Source organism: Dipteris shenzhenensis, chromosome 23 (genome assembly GCF_047967505.1).
Source record: "Dipteris shenzhenensis isolate YYH24624 ecotype China chromosome 23, Dip_SZ_1.0, whole genome shotgun sequence".
NCBI classification, from domain to species: Eukaryota; Viridiplantae; Streptophyta; class Polypodiopsida; order Gleicheniales; family Dipteridaceae; genus Dipteris; species Dipteris shenzhenensis.
The window spans coordinates 8,169,195-8,190,163 of record NC_141618.1 but is presented as its reverse complement, the minus strand read 5'-3'; the positions used below and the strand labels follow the sequence as shown (position 1 = coordinate 8,190,163).

General features: G+C 42.9%; 1 protein-coding gene across 1 annotated transcript; it reads right to left on the bottom strand.

Moving 5' to 3' along the window:
- Positions 1-13,972: 13,972 nt before the first annotated feature.
- Positions 13,973-16,855, bottom strand: LOC147886945 (uncharacterized). Its single transcript, XM_087394828.1, has one exon. It carries the CDS (start codon positions 16,413-16,415, stop codon positions 14,121-14,123), a length of 2,295 nt encoding a protein of 764 aa, XP_087250954.1. The 5' UTR covers positions 16,416-16,855; the 3' UTR covers positions 13,973-14,120.
- Positions 16,856-20,969: the final 4,114 nt, after the last annotated feature.

Here is a 20,969-nt window from a genome sequence, read left to right as displayed (position 1 = left end):
AAATGCTGATTGACCCTTCTGAGGTCATGTTACCTCGACTTGAGCATAACACACACAGAGAGAGAGAGAGAGAATATATTGTGTATGCACCTCCCTTCCCCATTCTCTTCCCTACCTTGTGCTTCCCTCTCTCCTAAATCCCCCCCCCCCAAACCCTTGAACTACAAAACACTTATCTCTTCCACCAGGGTAGTGTGTGCACTTGTATGTGCATTGGGTGTGTGTTGCTCTTATCCCCCTACCCTAGGGCTTTTTGTCTTTGTATGTGTGCACAATATTAGCTAATAGAGAGTAGTGCTTATAACAAAAGAAACTAAATATCACTTTTGGAGCCCTCTCATCCATGAGGTCTCCTTTTACCCACTTAATTCTCTCCCCCTTTGGGGAGCATGAGTGTGTGTGTGTGTGTGTGTCCCTCCCCCCCCTCCCCCCTTTTCCCCTCGGTTTGTATTTGTGTATGTGTGTGGCCCCCTATCTCTTTGTAACCTTTGTGGCCCCCTTTTCCCCTTGGTGTGTATTTGTGTATGTGTATGGCTCTCCTCTCTCTTTTTAACATGAGTAGCATGACCTATCTACAACCAGCAAGTCTTAAGGTCTCTCTCTCTCTCTCTCTCTCGCTCTCTCTCTCTCTCTCTCTCTCTCTCTCTCTCTCTCTCTCACACACACACACACACTTCCATGGCTGTCTTGTTGAGAGTTCACGCTCAACATCATGTGATCATGTGTGCATAGCACCATCATGTGATCATATGTGCATAGCACTAACCTTATAGAGTGCTATAAAGGAAAGGGTTAGATCTTCTAACCCTAACCCTAAATGGGTTTGTAGATATTCTATTTTTTCAACTAAATCTAGTGTACAGTTAGTCATGTACAGTTAGTCATTTGTGGTGTGCTCTCTAGCTGTGCCCTCTCTCCTCATCTCCACTCTTCTCCTCTCCCCTCTTCATATTTTGTCATGGTATCAGAGCTCCCTTGCCTTCCGCTGAGGCATTGCGATCCGTATGAGAGAGTGTGATTGATTGAGACATTGAGAGATCGAGTGTTCTCTTCCATTGAGAGAACTTCTTTGATAGAGAAATTTCGTCCATTTGAGAGGAATTTCCATTTGTTCATCTCCTTTGAGAGTTCTTGAGTGAGACACTTGTGAGTACTTCTGAGAGAGATTTCTATTCTTTCTATAAGATAGAGAAGAGTCCATTCCCTTGTGAGAGATATTCAAAGAGGAAGAGAGGTTGTGAAAACCACAAGAATGAGAGAGAGACCTTGAGTGTTTTCTTAGTGTGGTTAAGGTTCGTTCTGTAAGGTTCTTTGAGTGTTTTTCCAAGATTGTTTTGAGAGAGGAAGTCTCCTATTTCTCCATTCTAACCGAATCTGCTTGCTCTGAAGAAGATAGCACAACAGCATCTCTGATGACATATCCTCAAGCTCCAGCTAGCTAGGCTCCTTCAACTAAGTGATCTCCAATATCTCACAAGAGTTACTCAGCCATAGCTCTGAGCCAAACCACTGCTACAATGACCAGTTGCTGCACAAAGGCCCATCGAGCCAACTCCTGCTCAGCAAGTTCTACCTATGACTGAAGCCTTCATGGTTGCCACGACCAAAGACTCTAGCGATTGCAACAGAGACAACAACTCCCTCGCTACCACCAGTGCCGCTCCTCAACGAGCAACGAAGGGCAGCCACGAACAGCTGCCATAAGCCCAAGCTTCAACAGCCCTGCAGTGACTAATCTATTCACAGGTGATGCTCCAGAGTGTCGAGACTTGCACGCGAACAGCGAATCCTAAGTCCACGGGCTACTTAATCAGCTCGATCTCCAAGCTCACGGGCAACGCTTCAGAACTTCCCATACAAGCTCCCTCTCCTACGCATCACGCACCACTCCAAGCCCCTCAAAGCTTGATGGCTCCATGAAATAGCTCCGTCAGTAGCCTCGCTCCAATGGCCTCCAGGAAAAGGCTTTTGCATCTCGGCCAAAGTGCGGCTCCCATCGACAGACCCAGTAGCAGCTCCTAGTCTTCATGGCCTCGATGAACACGAAGACGGAATCTTCATAGATTCTATCGAAATCTTAAAAAGATTCCGTCAAGAGACATTATGACATGTGGCAACCCTATCCGAGGGTAACCAACTTCATGTGACCACTTCTGCCACCTCAGCATAGGGCTTCACTAGCACACCTCTTGCTAGGCATAGTGCCACATCATCATTGCATGTGACCCACAATGACACATCATCATTGAGCACCATTTGCACTCTTTTTGCCCCTCCACCTAGATCAAGTCGTATCTCTTGATCCAGGAAGAATTTGAGGGTGCTCCAAAAAGGAAAGACGCTCATTTTTTTATGCTCTACGCGCTCTCACATCACACGCACATTTTGGCACAAGTTACACTCACATTTTAGCCTCACCGACAAAACCACTTCCTTCACACACACATTTGCCTCTACATCGACGCATCTGACCTAGCACTTAAAAAGAACAAAAGAAAAGGAATTATTTGTTGTTCTTTCATCGATCGATGGTTGGTTTAGATCTAGATCAGAGTAGACTAGATTGCCATAGAGGGGACACTTTGAATTTCCCCAAGTTGCCAATCTAAGCCATGCCCGAAATTCCCGACTAGTACCTACTAGTCCATATGCTCACATACGGTTTCACATCATTACATTACCTAAAACCTTACGTTCATCAGTTTAGTCAGCAGACTTCAAAGTTCAGAGGCATTGTAAAGCCTATTTGGCTATTTCACGGCATCGTGCACATCATTTCAGCCTTGTAAAGCCTCTTGGCTATTCCCGGCATCATTGCCACAAGCCTTGTAACACATATCAAATTTTATATATTGCAGTTCTATCTTCACCGACGGTTCAGAGATTTCACTTGGCATAGATAGTGTATTTGCAGTTGATTCATACAGAGATTTTCATGACACTTTTGAGTACATTTCTTGCACCATATCTATGACTAGCAACCTCAATTTGGAGGCATCTGCTAAGTTAGACAACTCTAATTACGGTACATGGAAATACCGAATGGAGACCATTCTTGTACTTCAGGATAAATGGGAGTATGTCGATGGGTCTACACTTAGACCATTGGACAATCCAGCCACCAATAGCTCTACTCCATTTGTTGTCACAGCACCAGCAATGGGATCTACAATGGCATCTACAGCTACACAAACAGTTTCCGCACCAGTAACAGATCCTGCCATTCCTTGAGCTCAAGCATAATGGGATAAGAAAGACAAGTATGCCTATCACCTGATTAAGCACACCTGATTAAGCAGAATGTGCAAGATGTCATGCTAGGACAACTCAATACAGTCAAGACATCAAAAAGAAGCATGGGATCGCAGCTCTCTACGAGTCCAAGAACACATCCAGGATTCTCACACTGAGAAACCAGATCAACCAGAGTTTTCGCAACAGCAGTGAAACCGGTCATGCTTATGTACTCTGCGTAAAAGACTACAACAATCAACTTGCAGTAGCAGGAGAGACTATGAACCCTATAGAAATGGTTCAAGTCATTCTGAATGGACAAGGAGAGGGATACGAGAATCTAGTCCAGAGTATTGCCATTCAACGGTAAATTTTAACACTAGAAGAACTTCAATCAGTCCTACTTGGTGAAGAACTCAGGACTCAGGCCATTCAAGCATGTAAAGGTCATTCTAATGATTAGGCATTCATAGCTTCAGACAGAACCAGAGGAAAGGAAAAGGCAGAGGTAGATCATATCAGAAAAGTGGTCATCATCAGCAACAAAATCAAAGTCAGCATCAACATCAGCATCAGCATCATCCTCAGCAACATCAGAATCAGCAAAGAGGAAATCATTCCAACCAAGGAAGATTTCAAGTATGAGGGAATGCATCCACCAATGTGTCAAACATCTAGTGCAACTACCATCACAAGTTTGGACACTATGAAAGAGATTGCCGCAAGAAGCAGTACGACCAAGGCGGTCAATCTAGCAGTAATCGAAGGAATTCCCGAGGCAGAGGAAATCATCGTGGTGGACATTCTAGTCACAGTCATTTTGCAAATGAAGATGGAAATATGTTTCTTGCAAGCGAGGAATTGCATCAGACTGATATATTGTACCTAGACACTAATTTCAATCCCAAAAATGATTACAGCTATCAAGTCGACCAAGTGGAACAGGATCCTTGGTACATCGACAGCGGTGCATCATCTCATATGACAAATCATCCGGAATGGTTCACAGAGATGAAACCATTAAAAGGTCAGAAAAATGTCATCTACACAGTAGACAATACATCGAATCCAGTTCAAGGGACATGTGTTATCCCTATGAACAATTTCACTGGTACAAAAGGATTAGTGAAAGGTGTGCTCTATGTTCCGAAGCTCAATAAGAAGCTTTTGTCAGTAGGTCAAATGATGGAACACAATTACAAAGTCATCTTCGATGGTGATGAATGCACTATCAGAGACAAATCCAAAAGATGTCAGCTAGTAGCAAAAGGTGTCAAGGAAGGATGCTTATACAGAATGCTAGCTACAGTACCAGATAAGCATGCCATGTTAGCTCAACCACAACAGACACCACTATCTGCAAAATGGCACAAGAGATATGGTCATGTCAATTTCAAGTACTTGTTAGATCTCAAGAATCATAATATGACAATTGGGATTCCAAAGCTATAGTTTCTTGGAAAAGTTTGTGAAGCATGCTGCTTGGGCAAACAAAAGTGAACTAACTTTGTTAGAAGTACCTCTTGTGCACGAGGTATTCTTGATTTTATACATATAGATGTGTGGGGTTATGCCTAGACCCGCAGCATCAATGGTTCACTTTACTACTTGACGTTCATCGACGACTACAGCACATATTGTTGGGTCTACTTTCTGAAAGCGAAATCTAAAGTGTTTTCTAGATTTCAAGAATTCAAAGCCATGGTAGAAAACTAGACAGGCAGAAAGATCAAGGTCATGAGATCAGATAGAGGAGGTGAATACATGTCTTCAACATTCATGAACTTTTACAAAAATCATGGCATTTGAAGACAATTCACATGTGCAGATACTCCTCAGCAGAATGCAAGAGCTGAAAGGAAGAATGGGACTTTAGCAAACAGTGTTAGAGCAATGCTTAGTGAAAAGCATCTTCCAAATCGGTATTGGGCAGAAGCAATAGCTACAGCAAACTATTTGCTTAATCGGCTTCCTATCGAACCGATACATGGTATGACTCCTTATGAAGCATTCATTGGACACAAGCCACACATTGGGCATCTCCACATATTTGGTTGCATAGCATATGCGTGGATACATGATGATCATTGTAGGAAATTGGATGCAAAGTCATGCAAATGCATCATGGTTGGCTACAGTGAAGAAAGCAAAGCATACAAATTGTATGATCCCATCAACCGCAAAGTCATTATCTCCAGAGATGTAATCTTTGATGAGGAATTAGAATAGAAAACCTCAACTACACAGGAGATAGAAGCATCGACTTGACAGTCATCTACAGAACACATTGATGAAGAAGAGCAAGAATTTGCCAGCAACACCCCAAGCAGAGCCACAGCAACTAAGACGGTCTACTAGGGAAAGCAGAGCTCCAGCCAGATTGACATATGCTCAAAAAGGCAAAGCAATTCAGGTGGAAACCACCAACTATGCTCTTATGACTATCATCATGGCTACAGAAGAGCCAGTGTACTTCGAAGATGCAGTAGACAAGCCAGAATGGCAAACTGCTATGAATGAAGAAATGGATGCTTTGTATAAAAATAACACTTGGGAATTATGCGACCTTCTACCAGGAAAGAAGGCCATAGCAAACAAATGGGTATACAAAGTGAAGTACAATCCAGATGGAAGTATTCAAAGATACAAAGCCAGATTAGTTGCAAAAGGATTTGCACAACAATATGGTCAAGACTATGATGAGACTTATGCTCCAGTAGCAAAGATGGATTCCATACGATTCTTGATATCACTAGCGACACTCAGCAAATGGAATGTGTATTAGCTCGATGTCAAGAATGCATTTCTCAATGGTTACCTACACAAGGAATTCTACATGCAACAACCAACAGGTTATGTTGAACCAGGAAAGGAGAATAAGGTTTGTCATCTCAAGAAAAGTCTCTACAGCTTAAAACAAGCACCCAAAAGTTGGTATAGCAGAATCGACAAGTATTTTACTGATTTGGGATACATGAAGTCCAATGTAGATCATACTCTCTACTACAAAGTTCAAGGGGAAGACATTACTATTGCACTTTTGTACGTAGATAATCTGATACAGGAAGCAAGAATAGCTTCATCAGAAAACTGAAACAAGACTTATCTGCAGAGTTCAACATGAAAGATCTTGGACATAGCCCAAGGATGTCAGTCCCCATGATGCTCTTCCTATGAACATGATCCACAACATATAGCATTTGGACATAGGAGCATTCATATTTGGACATGGGACTTATACTAACATTTACATTTCATATTAATGTTTCCAAAAGCACAATATTATTTTGAAATCTTGAAACCATTCTTTGTGTAGAAGTTGAGAGACCAATATACTTGTTGCTATGTATATCACGTGGAAATGATTTACATCAAAGATGCAGTAAATCTTATTCACTGCCTACATCTAGGATTGCATGGATTGTCCTGCAGGTGTGATTGTGATATCCACTTTTATGAAGATGATTCTCATGGAAGTTGGGCCAATGAGCATGAATATAGTGGTTTGACACAGCTATGGGAGTCCGTTCTTTGTCCCAAGCTGTTGAAAGTGCTTTCATCATCTAAAGTGTCTTAATAAGACCTGCTTTGTCACTATTTTGTCACATTTATTGATGACTTCAGCAGAAAACTTTGGGTGTATTTTATGAAAAAGAAAAGTGAAGTGTTTGGGCACTTCAAAGCTTTCAAAGCTATGGTTGAAAAAGAAATAGGCCTGCAAATAAAATGCCTAAGGTCAGATGGAGGGGGAGAGTGCCTCTCAAATGAGTTTGCAAGGTTCTTGCAGGAGCATGGTATAAAGCAGCAATATTCATGCACTCATACCCCACAGCAAAATCGAATTGCAGAAAGGAAAAACAGGCATATTGGAGAGGTATCTCGGGCTAAATGAAAAAGATCTACCAGATTATTATTGGGCTGAAGCAGTTGCTACAGCAGTTTATATAATGAACAGGACTCCCACTACAGCAATACATGGCATGATGCCAGAGGAGATGTATACTGGTAGGAAACCAGACATTTCTCATTTGAAAATTTTTGGTTGCATTGCCTATGTTCATGTGCCAGATGAGTTGAGGTCCAAGTTGGATCCAAAGGCTGAGAAGTGCATCTTTATTGGTTATTCTCTACAGCAGAAAGGGTATAGATGCTATAACCCTTCTACATGTAAGTTCACAATGAGCAGAGATGTTGTTTTTGATGAGATGAGCAGCTGGTATAAACCAGTAAATGTGATGATTGATGTAGATGCACAAAATGGTAATGCTGCACAAAATTCACAGCAGCAATCACAAAATATCAGTGGACCTATAGTGTCCTCTAGCAGTGGTTCACATACTTCGCCATGGACAGGTACATTGAGATCAGGAGAATCTCCTCAAAGCAATGCAGATAGTGGTACGCAGGTATCACGAAAAGGAAAAGAGAAGGTAGATCAACCCATGTTTGATGTGAATGCAGGTCACTCTTATGTGGATGGTGAATCCAGTGGCATGATGAGTTGGGTATTCCTTCTATTGTTACACCTGGAGTAAGGAAGACCAGGGATGTTTTAAGAGCACCTGGAAGTGAGCCTATTTTGCGCAGGTCTACCAGGGTTAGGTATCCTGTGGATAGGCTGAAATATGATGGATTTATAGCCATTCACTATGCCTATATGGTCAAAGTGATACAGGAACCAGAACCCACTTCTTTTGAGCAAGCCATGGGAAATGAAAAATGGGAGAAAGCCATGGATGAAGAAATGGATGCCTTAGATGCAAATGCTACATGGGAATTGGTGCCTTTGCCTGAAGACAAGAATGCAATTGGCTGTAAGTGGGTTTATAAGATCAAGCACAATGCAAATGGTTCTGTGAATAGATACAAGGCAAGATTAGTTGTCAAGGGGTATGCACAGACATATGGCATTGATTATGAAGAAACTTTCAGCCCGGTTGCAAGGATGGCAACCGTAAGAGCAGCCATTGCTATGGCTGCATCAAAGGGATGGTCTTTACATCAGATGGATGTAAAGAATGCCTTCTTGCATGGTGATTTGCAAGAAGAGGTCTTTATGGAGCAGCCAGCAGGTTATGTTCATGCTATTCATCCTGAGTTTGTTTGCAGGTTGAAGAAAGCCTTGTATGGCTTGAAGTAAGCACCTAGAGAATGGTCTGACAAGATAGGACAGTATCGTGTCACTATTGGCTTTCAGATTTCCAAGGCAGATTTCTCACTCTATGTGAGAAAAACAGAGAAAGGGATTATGCTGCTTGTCATTTATGTTGATGATTTGATCATCACAGGTGATAGTGATGAAGATATCCTTCATGTGAAAATGCTATTGAGGCAGAAGTTTGAGATGAAGGATTTGGGAGAGCTGCGTTATTTCTTGGGCATTGAGGTGATTAGATCACCAAGTGGGATACAGCTCTTGCAGAGGAAGTATGGACTGGACATGCTGTCCAAATATGGGATGACAGGCTGTAAGCCTATTATTTCAGTTCCTTTGGAGCAGAATGTGAAGCTGAGCGCAGATGCAGGTGAGCTTCTGGAAGACCCTACTATGTACAAACGCATAGTAGGAAGTTTGATTTACATGACTATTACCAGGCTAGATTTGAGCTATGCTGTTGGGTTGGTAAGTCAGTTTATGCAGGCTCCAAGGAAACCGCATTTGGATGCGGCTAGACGCATACTCAGGTATGTGAAGTCCACATTGCAGTATGGACTATTTTATGAGGCTGGGGTTCAGATACAGTTGCATGGATACACTGATGCTGATTGGGCTGGTAGTATTTCGGATAGACGATCTACCAGTGGGTATGTGTTCTCTTTTGGGAGTGCTGCAGTCACTTGGAGCAGCAAGAAACAACCTACAGTTGCCTTGTCAAGCACAGAAGCTGAGTACAGGGGTGTAGCAATGGCTGCATGTGAGGTAGCTTGGTTGCATAAGCTACTCTATGATATGCATCAGTCTACAGATTGGCCAGTTGTCATTTATTGTGACAACATGAGCAGTATACACTTGGCAAATAACCCAGTCTATCATGCTAGAACAAAGCACATTGAGGTGCATTATCACTATGTGTGGGAGAAGGTTTTACTAGGTCTTATTGATCTAGTTTATGTCAGCACAGAGGATCAGGTAGCTGACATATTCACGAAGGCATTGAGCGCAGAGAAGCTGCGCAAGTTCAGAGACCTGCTTGGTGTGCAGGAATTGGGATTGAGCTCGAGGGGGAGTGTTGAGATATCGAGCTCCACTCGCGATATGCCAGGGTGACCGTTGTGCATTTATGTCACCGACTTGTTAGCTACAGATGCGATTGGTACACCGCCTATGAATAATAGCTGGATGACAGCTATCCTTATCTACACTAGTTCGTGGCTCGGTTAGTATGCCTCCACCTTTGTGGATTCCCCCATTGTGCTTGTGAGAAAGCCTCAAGTGAGACTCCTTCCCTCTCTCCCACTATCTTCACATGCACAACGCATGCCAAAAGCACAAGTGCATCAAATGACCATAGCACAGAACATGGCATCCACACATAAAGTATTAAAGACACAAGGAATAAGATTGCAGATTGAAGAACCAATAGGTCAACTATGTGGAGTCATCATCAAGCTGAGTAGAATGACAAGAATAACATGTATTGAGAAAGCAAAAGCCTTTCCACCTTTATCCCACACGTTTGTAAATCAAACCTGACCACCTGAGAGTAGCCATGTAAGCGTCCAGGGGAGGATTTGATCTTGTAAAAACCACACTTGACCACCTTATGTAGCAATGTATGCACTAAGGGGAGGTGATGGATTTGTAACTCACATCTGACCACCTTGCAGTAGCCAATGGAACACGGCACCAAGGGGAGGTGTTGAGATATGGTGCCATGAGCACATATTAGAGGCTAAGGTATGGTATAGGAAAGAATTAAAGTAGACACCCTAGCTAAACCAACGTATGTTTGCATAATGTTCCAACAACCGGGCTAGTTTAGGACAATCACATTTAGTCCAAGCTTGGTTTAAGAAATGAAACAAGTGAACTATCCCAAAGCTCAATCACAAACAACCACCGGGCTAGTTTAGGCACCACTAACCTACGTTTTATCAAGCATGTGTATGATGTGCTCCTCAAACACCTTGCATCCCATCCACTTTTTACAGATGTTCTTCCTATTTGGAGAAACTCTCGTATTTTTGTGCCATAACCTCGTCACTATAGCAATGACTTCCGCACTTAGGCTATCTCTCCTTTTCTTGCGTTCTATTGAAACCCACAGACTTCTCGGATTGGAATGAAGTGCATTGCTTCTGCTCTACATTCAACCGCTGGAGCCATGTTGGTCCCAGGGATGTTTTTATCGGAGCTATATTTATATATTAATATAAAATCTTGGTGAAAGTTTATCAAGCTAGTTTCTTTAGTTTCATAATATCAATAGCACATATTACAATTATATATATATTCTTTTAAAAATTGAAGAAAAAGTTATAAATTGTGGCGAAACTTTAAAAAATTTCCCATAAAAGTTTCAAATCTTGGCGAATGTTTCAATCCTTTATTTTTATTAGGGCATACAAACTTTCGATTCCAATATAAAAGTTTTGCTTCTTAATGAAACTAAGAGGGAAAAATCATCCATAGTTGCTCCTTTTGATTGACATCTTTGACATTGTGCGTCCAAGCCATTTCTCATTTGTTTCAAGGGACACCAACATAGCTAATGTTGCCCTCTTTGCAACTAGTTGATCTAAGTTGTGCACCCCTTTCACTTTCTGTAGGCCATTTCTTAGGTTAGAGAGCATTGCCTCTTGGGCGTGCATCTCCCAAGGTGTTGGTAGGGTTGTTACTCTATGAACTGTAGGGCGCAAGCTAAAGATTGTGAAGGCTCGAGACTGGTATTCACCTGAATGACCTAATGTTGCTGCCTCCAATGCTCCCATTGATCGTGACACCATAGTTCATGTTTTTCGCTCCAATGGCAATGATCGAATGCGTGCATCTGCAATGGCTTCCTGTTGTTTTTCTGCAAGGAGTCTTCTTTCTTCTCGTTATTTCTCCCTTCGCAGATGTTGCAAAAGTGTCTTCCATTGCTGTTTCAATACTATGCCATCACTTTCCTTGATCCTCAATCTATTCCTTGTGCCTTGACCAAGCTTTTCAACTTTCCTATCTTGCAACCTCTGTCTGCTGCTCTTGCAAGCCATGGTGAGCTACATGTTGCCATTGATGCCATGGCCACGATCAGTCCACAATAGACCTAGAGAAGCTAGCTGGTGAGGCAAGCAAAGAATAGAAGACAACTTACCCAAAAGAAGACAATGCCAAACCAAAGTCTGTGCAAGGTCATGTCGAGGTGTGTGCGGGTTGTAGGGCATTTGCAGGGAAGGGGTAGGTACTTAATATTCCAAGATTTGATGGGTGGGAGGTGTGAAAATTCAAAATCACAGGAGTAGGAAAATTTTCAGCCGTCCATTTTTCCCCCTCCGACGATACACGTCAGCAAAATTGGATATCCCAAACAAGTGCAATGTGAAAAAAATGCTTCAAAACACAAATAGGCCAAAGGACACGCTATCAGATTTGATGTTGTGTATTATGAAATGCAATGATTTTTGGCATGCTTATGAGCCATATAGCAAGCAAGTGCATGGAAAAAGAATTATAAATAGTGTTAGATTTATTTAAATATCTTTGCACTTGCACAAATTGCACATTTTCAACTTCTTCAATTTTAGGGTGAATCCAGATACGAACAACTATCAATGTTTTAAGACCTCCATGCAGTAGTCCCACTAGTTTGGATTCCAAATTTTCAATTCGTTTTGGTTTTCAACAAATCAAAAAAAAAGTTATGGAGCATGCCCTCAAATGGATGTGCATCACTTTAGCACAACATTGGAGGCCTGTTAATCCATGCCCAATGTTCTTATTTAGGTGTGTCCTTGGGTTGAGAAGAAGCTCACGTAGTGTACTTTTGAACAATTACTTGGTTGCATGTATGCATAGAACTAAATTTTGATGTTTTTAAATAAATTGCTATATCCTATAGTCTTCAAGATGCATCACTTGTAATGCTTTAATGGTCTCGTTCTAGATCCTTATTTGATGTTTTTAAATAAATTGCTATATCCTATAGTCTTCAAGATGCATCACTTGTAATGCTTTAATGGTCTCGTTCTAGATCCTTATTCCATAAATTTTTTGTCTCATATTCAAGCTTGGAATGTGTACTACAACTTGAACACAAAGTTTGCCGAATTCCATTGAGCAATGCATAAGTTATGGGTCATGCAAGATACCTATATACAGAAAAGTCCCTGAACCTCACCAAAAATGGCTACACCCAAGCAAACAATGACCCTTAAAGTATTTGAATACTTTGACTTAGCCATAATAAATGTGTACAAGTCACCACATGCAAAAACAAAAGAACTACTTCATGTCTTCCACATTATTGGAGACTTCAACAAGAGAACAACAAACATGTCACAAATCAATGCATTCATGGAACAACACAATATGAAACAGCGAATACACGTACCCACAACAATCTACAGGTCAACTCTAGACCATATTTGGACTAATAATAAAAAGGTTGGAACAAATGTCATTTACTGGTTCCACCAATCGTTGACTTACATGACATTGCCAACTCCAAATTCTAAGACAAGTAAGAGAGGGAGTCTCGCTCATGGCCAAACCAGGAGAAAGTGGCATTTGAAGTTGTATGGTGAGATTACATTCCCACCATCTCCTTGCTGATGGTTGCTAGCCCCTCTCTAGCCAAAACCTGCAACAACCCCAATGTCAACACGAAATTTGCAAAAAAGCTAACATAGGAATGGATGAATGAACCTTGGCCTTGAAACCCCCACTGGGAGACTCAAATTTCCCATCTCTTGCGGGGCGTTACATCGCTACAAATTGGCACCATCATTTGCGGGGCACTATGGGAGAATCATACAAGCCGTGCCATTTTTCACCATTTCTGTTGGTTTGGCCCTGAGCGGGAACGCTCTCTAAGGGCTAGTGCACATGTACACACTAGCCCTAACAACCCCCCACTCGATATCTCGAAAGTCTTTTTGGAAGATGTGATTGTGAGTATGCCTCCAAGATGCCGATGCTCCCCATCCTTGTCTCCTACTTCGTTAGCCAAAGCACCACATCATGATGATTCTTTCCCTCCGTCATTCCTTGAAGCTATGATGGAGCCGTCGCAAGTTCCAGATTCCTACGCTGATATCACTCGCGGCATTGCACATGGTAGGGCTCTATGCATATCATTGGGGACCCCTCACTCTCTTTAAATATTTGGTTAAACTGTTTTCCCTTTTCTATTCAAATTCCACTGGTCTCTGTCAGTCCATGTCTAGCTGAACAGCTATATCGGAAGGGTATGGTCTCGTGGTCTGACACTGGGGATGATCGGCTTCAACAATGGTTTTCTTTGCCCCATCTGGCGTAGAATTTTTGCCTCACAAATCGAGAGAATGGGAAAGGAGAGGTGCACACACACACACACACACTCACACACACACACACACACACGAGAGGAAGCACAAGGTTGGGAGGAGAATGGGGAAGGAGAGGAGGTACACACACACGAGATCCAACTTTAAAATTCCCTAAGAAGCATTTAGATATTAATATTTATAAACAATATCTGAAAAATTTTTCATTGCAATGAAAGGGAGCCTACATTCCCAACCTTGAGACGTGGTAGAGGGGTCCTCTAACCCGTGGTAGAGTTCATCACACTGTTGATTCAACAATGGCGGCGATTACAACTTCATGAACAGACCAACGGAATAAGGGGGTAATCGAAAGTGGCATTTGTTAGCTGTGACCTGAAATTGGTATGAATGTAGAATCATTAAACTTCACCGCTGTTTCAATTTATAGAATCCAGAAGGGTAGAAAACCGCCACGGCTCTGACTTGCATCTCTGCAGCCGGATGAGCGTCTGGTGGGAGGTTGCAGAATAGGAATGGATGACTTCTGACCCACCCTTGAACCATTGTGAATATCTTCCAATTCCTTGGAATGACAATCTACCGACTTGAAGCCTTCCATCCAGATTACAAGTAAGCGTCCTCTCTGCATCTAATAGTCTATTGCTAGCATTGCTGAGGGAAAGCGAGAGCGCTTCCAGCTCGTATCCCAGCAATATCAAGGCATTGGGCGATTGTGGCGAGGAGGAGTCCTTATGACTTCTTTTCTCCTTTTCCTCGTCTACATTTTCATGTGTCTGCTGCAAAGGAATGCAGTGCAGCTTCTTTTTGTCTAAGGCACAGCTCTGCTTCTCCAGAGCGCTTCTGGTGAGTTCCACATCACACTGGAGGCCACATACACTTAAGTCTGAATTCTTTTGAATCCCTGAATTCACACCCTGCGCTTCGATTGAAGGTTCTCCTGGAACTTTTGCAGACTGCACGTTTAGATCTTGCCTTTGCCGCATATCAAAATTGGAGCATCCTAAATCCAATGTCTTCTTCTCACAGTCAAAATCTTTGATTTTACCATCCATCTTCTCACGTATGGCCTCGGGTGTGCCTTCGGCATCAACCCACGCAGCTCTTTCGAAAGATTTGATGCACTCCTCAGGTTCTCTCTGGAAAGAACATGCAATTGTATAGGCTCTGTCAAATGGAGCAGCTTCATTGTTGCAGCCCTGGTCTTCGTACTCTGTGTTATCCCGGACTTCTCGAAAACCCTCGATGCTGCTGCTTCTCTCTAGAGCACAATGCAGTCGTTGATTGTCAGGTGGCACATTTCCTCCATTTTCCCAGAGCCAAGTCTCGGGAACGATTTCTAATGAGATTTTCAACGTCTCCCAATCGCATTTTCTGAGAAAAATTGCATTGGGGGAGGGAGGGGGCGGAGCTGGTGAACCCTTTCTCATGCATTCCTGAAGCACACCCGCTGTTGGCTTTTGAAAGACTTTCTCAGGCGTTTCATAAGCCTGCAGGCTCGTTAATTCGGCAACGGCTTTTAGTGCGTCTTGCTCCTGAGGAGCAAAGACTTCAGATTTGAATGAAGCTTGTGTGCAATCCACACAGCGTTGGTGCTTCTCATCAAGAGAATGTGTGGAACCCACACTGCTGTGTTGCTCCCCACCGAGAGAAGGATACGACTCGGGCTTATCTTCATCCGTTATCGCTTCTAACGAGGGATTGTTGATTACTACTGGTGTGGGCACGATGTTTGGCTGCACAACGTCCCTCTTGCCTCTCTCCTTTGACCTTTCCTTAGATGGAGCTGAAATGCTTCTCTTCAAGAAAGAACTCAGAGAAGATGTAGGCAGGTTGACAATCAAAGATCCTAATCTGCGTTTCGTGAGCTGCAGTATGTTGGCGGCAGCCTGTTTATCAGATACCTTTGATGCTGCGTATACCACTTCTTCGTTGGACGCTTCTACGTCAAGATCGCCCAGACAGTCCGCGACCTCTTGCCTCCATGCCTCTTGCGAAAAGCATTCGTTGTGATGCCCATACGATTGCTCCCTCTTCCCCAAGCCCCTCTGCTCAGACTCCTGGCGTGTAATAAGCGATTTCGCGAGGAAAGCGCCGCAGCTCTGTCCTTCCCTGGAAGAAGATGACATGACCGTGGGATGATCACACGGCAAACCAAAGCATGAAACATCCGTTCCATACCCTGAGTTCGAAGAATAATTAGACTCCTTTCGTGAACCAAACAAAAAGGCCCGCTTTGATTGCCTACTAGGACTTGCCAAGAACCTTACTGGAGATGCCGATCCTGCCTTAGGTTGTTGAAGTTTCCGAAGCCTATCTTCATGCGAGACACCACCGTTTTGGCTGATCTTCTTGTTAACCCTTACTTGCCCAATGCAGGTAACCTTTGGAGAAGTCGGCTCTTCGATTTCATAATTCTGCTTTTTTACATCTCTGTCTGTGGGGGGAATGGCGAAGATAGGACCTGAATGAGCTTTCCTCCGGACGACTTCTTTGACCTTCTCACGACCTGGACTTAGCAACGGCCTGGGCACAGGGGCAAAACAGGCAAACATTTCATTTCCAGGCCTCTGCACTCCTTTTTTGTTTTTCCCTCGGGCATCCGCTGGTTTATGCTGGCTGTCAGAGCGGGACAGAGTCTCACATATCACACGAGAAGCTCTGCTAAGCGATTTTGCGAGTGCAGCTTCAGGCACCCACTGCTCTGAGGCCATTGCAAAAGAGAAAGAACTCTACCAAGAACTTTCAACGGAGGTTCTTTAAGTCAGAGAGGACTGATCCAAAACAAGCCCAGCAGTAGAGAGAGAAAGGGTCGATCGTAGGAATACTGGATCCTCCTGGATCGATCTTCGATACGTGCAATGGTGCATCCTGAAAGCACAGAAACGCAACGAGCTGATGCGACTTCAAACTTCTGCAGCTTTTTCTTGAGATTTTGCTTGGTAGAGACGAAGAGCACAGTAAGAGTCCGTAAAGCCAGCCATGGAAGCCGTGATTTGCACGCAGCACACAGTCTATAGCGATGTTGAAAAAGGTCCGCAAATGGCACGTCGTCCTGCTCTTCGTAAAGTAGACGAGGCCGTCTCTTCAACCGAGGTCCCAGGCTAGTTCGCTCCTCCTGCAGCTCAGCGGATTCACCAGCATTCGTCTTTCGTTGCAGATCAATAATCGCCAGCACACCGAAGGAAATTGGAATCGCACACGCTGGCCATCGCTGTTTGCATTGCAATCTAAGGGAGCTCCTTAAGCACACGTCAGGTCAACCGCCTTCACAGGAGAAAAAGCTCGCACAAGCTGCGCTACGGAAAGAATCTTCCAATAGAAACAAGCCAAAGCGCAACAACCGATCAATCAATTGGATGTCATGGGAGCTTCACCAAACTCGAAAGCCACTGAACAAAGCTGCTCGAAGCGCTGTTAAAGCACGAAGAGCGAGAATCGGAGCTTGAAGACAGGAGTGCGCGACGGGCGTCCGGCGAGAGCGAAGAAAGGTGAAAGTGTGGTGTGGCATGTGGTGGTACGAGGGCAACGGCAGGCAGTCAGTCATCAAGAAGGCGAATCCGTTAGGCAGGATGCTGATGAATGAATGAAGGGCCCCGGGGGCCATGGCGATGGCGATGGCGATCCCGAGGGGCGGGAAATTGAAGACCACCTCTTCCCAATTAAAAATTCCTTTGCAGCCGTTTATAGAACGTTTTTGAAAACAGGATATGATAGTAACTTCAAACACGCCTCGCGCATGCCCGGGTGTCCACATGGCACGCCTACAAGCCAAATGTGCATTTAAGAGCCAATAGCGCATTTCCTCCTCACAAAGTGGACATCCAAAGGTCCTGCATGGCTCAACTTTGAAGTTTGAACTTTGAACACGATTCATAGGGCCTGCCCAAGTGGGAGGTTGTTTTTTGCGAGCGAGCAAAAAGTAGAAATTTTTATTAGAAAAAATTAATAACAATTATAAAAGTGCTATGCACGTAAATCTGCATCAAGTTTGAGTGAATTAGACACCAGAATCCTTCCCAAAATACTCCAAAGGCCTACGGAGAGAATCATTTAAATCCTCTCGTAAAGCCACCGTCAAAGGCACATGCTGAAAGATGATCATATTTTGCAAGATGAATAACAACAGAGCGAACTAAGGACCCTATATGTAAAATGCCAAAAGCCATAGAGGACAAATAACCAAACATGACCAAAAAAGATGAAATTGATGTGGAGATATATCCTGATGCCATTGGGAGAGCCTATCCTTAGTGGGAAATTTGCAGGTCAACAGTCAGTCGCCAGAGTGTAAAGTTAAATCGAAAAGAGGAAGTGGAAGGTCACACACAGATTAACCGCATAGTCCAAATGTCGATTGCATCTCTAGGAGCAAAGGGCCTCCATGACTGACAAACCTCAACTGCAATTGGAAAGGGTTCCTACTTACCCCTATTCGTAATCTAGCACCGTAAATCTGCTGAGGGAATGATAACTGGGTTAGAAGGCCAGTCCAGCTGAAGATGAGTAAGCATAGTGCCATCACCTTCTCCCAAGGAGAGGTCCAAAGGAGTGGTCCCCCGCAGTAGGACGGAGCGGAGGGGTCTACATCTCAGTAATCTTGTGCTTCCTCTCTCCTAGACCCCCCTAGTTCCTTGGAACTATAAAACACCTCTCTCTTCTCCCAAGGAATGTGTGCGGTTGTGCGGTTGTATCTATATGCATTGTGTGTGGGTGGGTGGTGCGTGCATGCGTGCACCTCTCCTTCCCCATTCTCCTCCCAACCTTGTGCTTCCTCTCTCCTAGATCCCCCCCCTAGATCCTTGGAACTATAAAACCCCTCTTATCCTAGGGAATGTGTGCAGTTGTATCTATATGCATTGTGCATTTGTGTGTGCGTCGCTCTTATTCCCCTACCCTAGGGCTTTGTGTCTTTATCTACAATAAAAATATAATGTATGTCGCTTTTAGACTAATGAGGGATATCTCTATGAATGGGGAAATTGCTTAAGTTGAATCAACTCTCCAAAACCATTCGATAGGAGCTTACAAAGCTTGCTCTTGAAGCCTTTAGAATATAGATGTTTGAAGTCTTTAATATATCTCCCCTCGAAAGCCTTTTGTAATATCAAATGCTCCATCTACTAACTATACTAATTAGCACTTGCAATGCTGTTTGCACCTAGGATTCCTATTAGCACTTACAATGCTTCTTAGTTACTATGCTAATTAGCACTTGCAATGCATATATTCACATGCAATGCATATTAGTGCACCAACTAACTAAGCTAATTAGCACCTCTAATGCATGTTAGTACCTACAATGTCTATCAGTGCATCTACTACCTATGCTAGCTGGCACATGCATGCCTATTTGCATTTGGAATGCTGTTAGCACATGCAATGACTATTTGTGCACCTACTAACTATGCTAATTCACACTTGCAATGTTGTTTTCACCTCAAACATTTGGAATGTTGTTAGCACATGCAATGACTACTTGGGCACCTACTAACTATGCTAATTCACACTTGCAATGTTGTTTTCATTTGGAATGCCTATTGGCACCTACAGTGCTTGTTAGTGCACCCACTAACTATGCTAATTAGCACCTGCAATGCCTATTAGCACTTGAAATGCTTGCTAGCACAACGAATGCATGTTTCACTTGAACTACCTATTGGTGCACCTACTAACTCTGTTAGTTATCACTTGCAAATCTAGTTGGTCCATGCAATGCTTGTTAGTGAGCTCCTACAATCAGTAGTCATCACTTGCAATTGCTAATGTAATTGCACATTCCTTTTGATGGTAGGTTGAGCTCTTTCATTGATTTGAACAAACAAATCTAGAGTGCAAGATTTAGTTGCAGCCATTTGAATCATTGAAGCCCTTTTTTGTGTGCAAGTTAAAGGACAGCTACACATGTTGTGAATATCATGTGTAGATGTCCTTTTTAATTCAATGTTACCCATCTCCTTTTGTTACGAAAATTATATTTTTGATATTATATCTTGCTTAGGACATTATTATTTTAGTCAAGTGACAAAGTACTCCATAGGAGCGCATTAGATGCGGCGGGGGTCCTAGTGGATACTTTGTGTGGTTAGTTGAGGACATATGACTAGCTTGTGTTTTGCCATGCTAGATAGTCGGTATTGTGGGCAATTCCGTTGATAGTGATGTCGCTAGTGTTATTGGTGTTGCGCTTGATTATTATGCTTTGAGCATGGTTATGTTGGAATCGGTTGATTCGGTGATTCGTTCAATCGATTGTTAATAACTAATATAATTAGCGGCTTGAGTACAGGTGATGTAACTCATAGCGAGGAATGGAGTTAGTGCGAGGATACCAATTGAGGTGTCACATAGTGCATTATTTATGGCCATGGGCCAATTTTGTATTTCTTTATTATTGCAAGTTTGAGCAATATATTTTGGAGTGGAAATAATTTAATTTTGGGTCCAAAGATGGCTATGTGAAGCAAATCCCTCATTTTGGAAGAGAGGGATAATTTTGGCTCCTTGTGCTTTTATAATATATCATAAACACTCTAAATGAGGAAGCGTGATCCACTCATCTAGGGGGGGGGAGATTGTACCTAATCTGCTGTCGCTTTCGTGGTGTGATTTGTGTTCTTCTTCTCCAATTGATTAAGTGGTGAATTTTGCATGGAAAGATCTCCTTTTGGTTTCAGTGGTATCAGAGCTAGGTTACATGGTAAGAAAAGGAAGAGGCATTTATCTGACGATGAGTCAACTGACGGTGATTCCGAAAATGATCCTATTATCAGGATAGTTAAAGTCACACTGAGAGCATAGAATTCAAGAAAGGGGAGTAAGATAAGTAGAAAAGCTTTCTCATTTCAAAATTTCGATGGAAAGAAAGAAGCACACACTGTCTTGTCTTATATCAGTCAGCTAGATGATTATTTTTCAGAGGAGAAATTCTCTGAAAAAGATAAGATTAAATGTGCTGCAAATCATTTAGTGGAGAGTGTTGCACTTTGGTGGAACATCACTAAGTACAGTAAAAGGCGATCGAAATCTTGGAAGTCTTTTCAAAAGCTCATCAAGAGAGTTCTTCCTTCCCTCACACTTCAAAGCAAAAACCAAACAACAATGGGATACTTTCAGGCAAATGGATAAAGAAACGATCTTCACATACACTGATAGGTTTTGGCAAACGTTGATCCAATTACAGTCATTAGAGAAAGTCAGTGAGCGAGATTAATGAAGAAAGTATGTGGCAAGCCTAAAATCTAAGTTGAGAGCCGAGATTAACATGT

Coding starts and splice junctions, on each gene's coding strand:
- LOC147886945 (XM_087394828.1), bottom strand. CDS start 16,415: ATGGCCTCAGAGCAGTGGGTGCCTGAAGCTGCACTCGCAAAATCGCTT.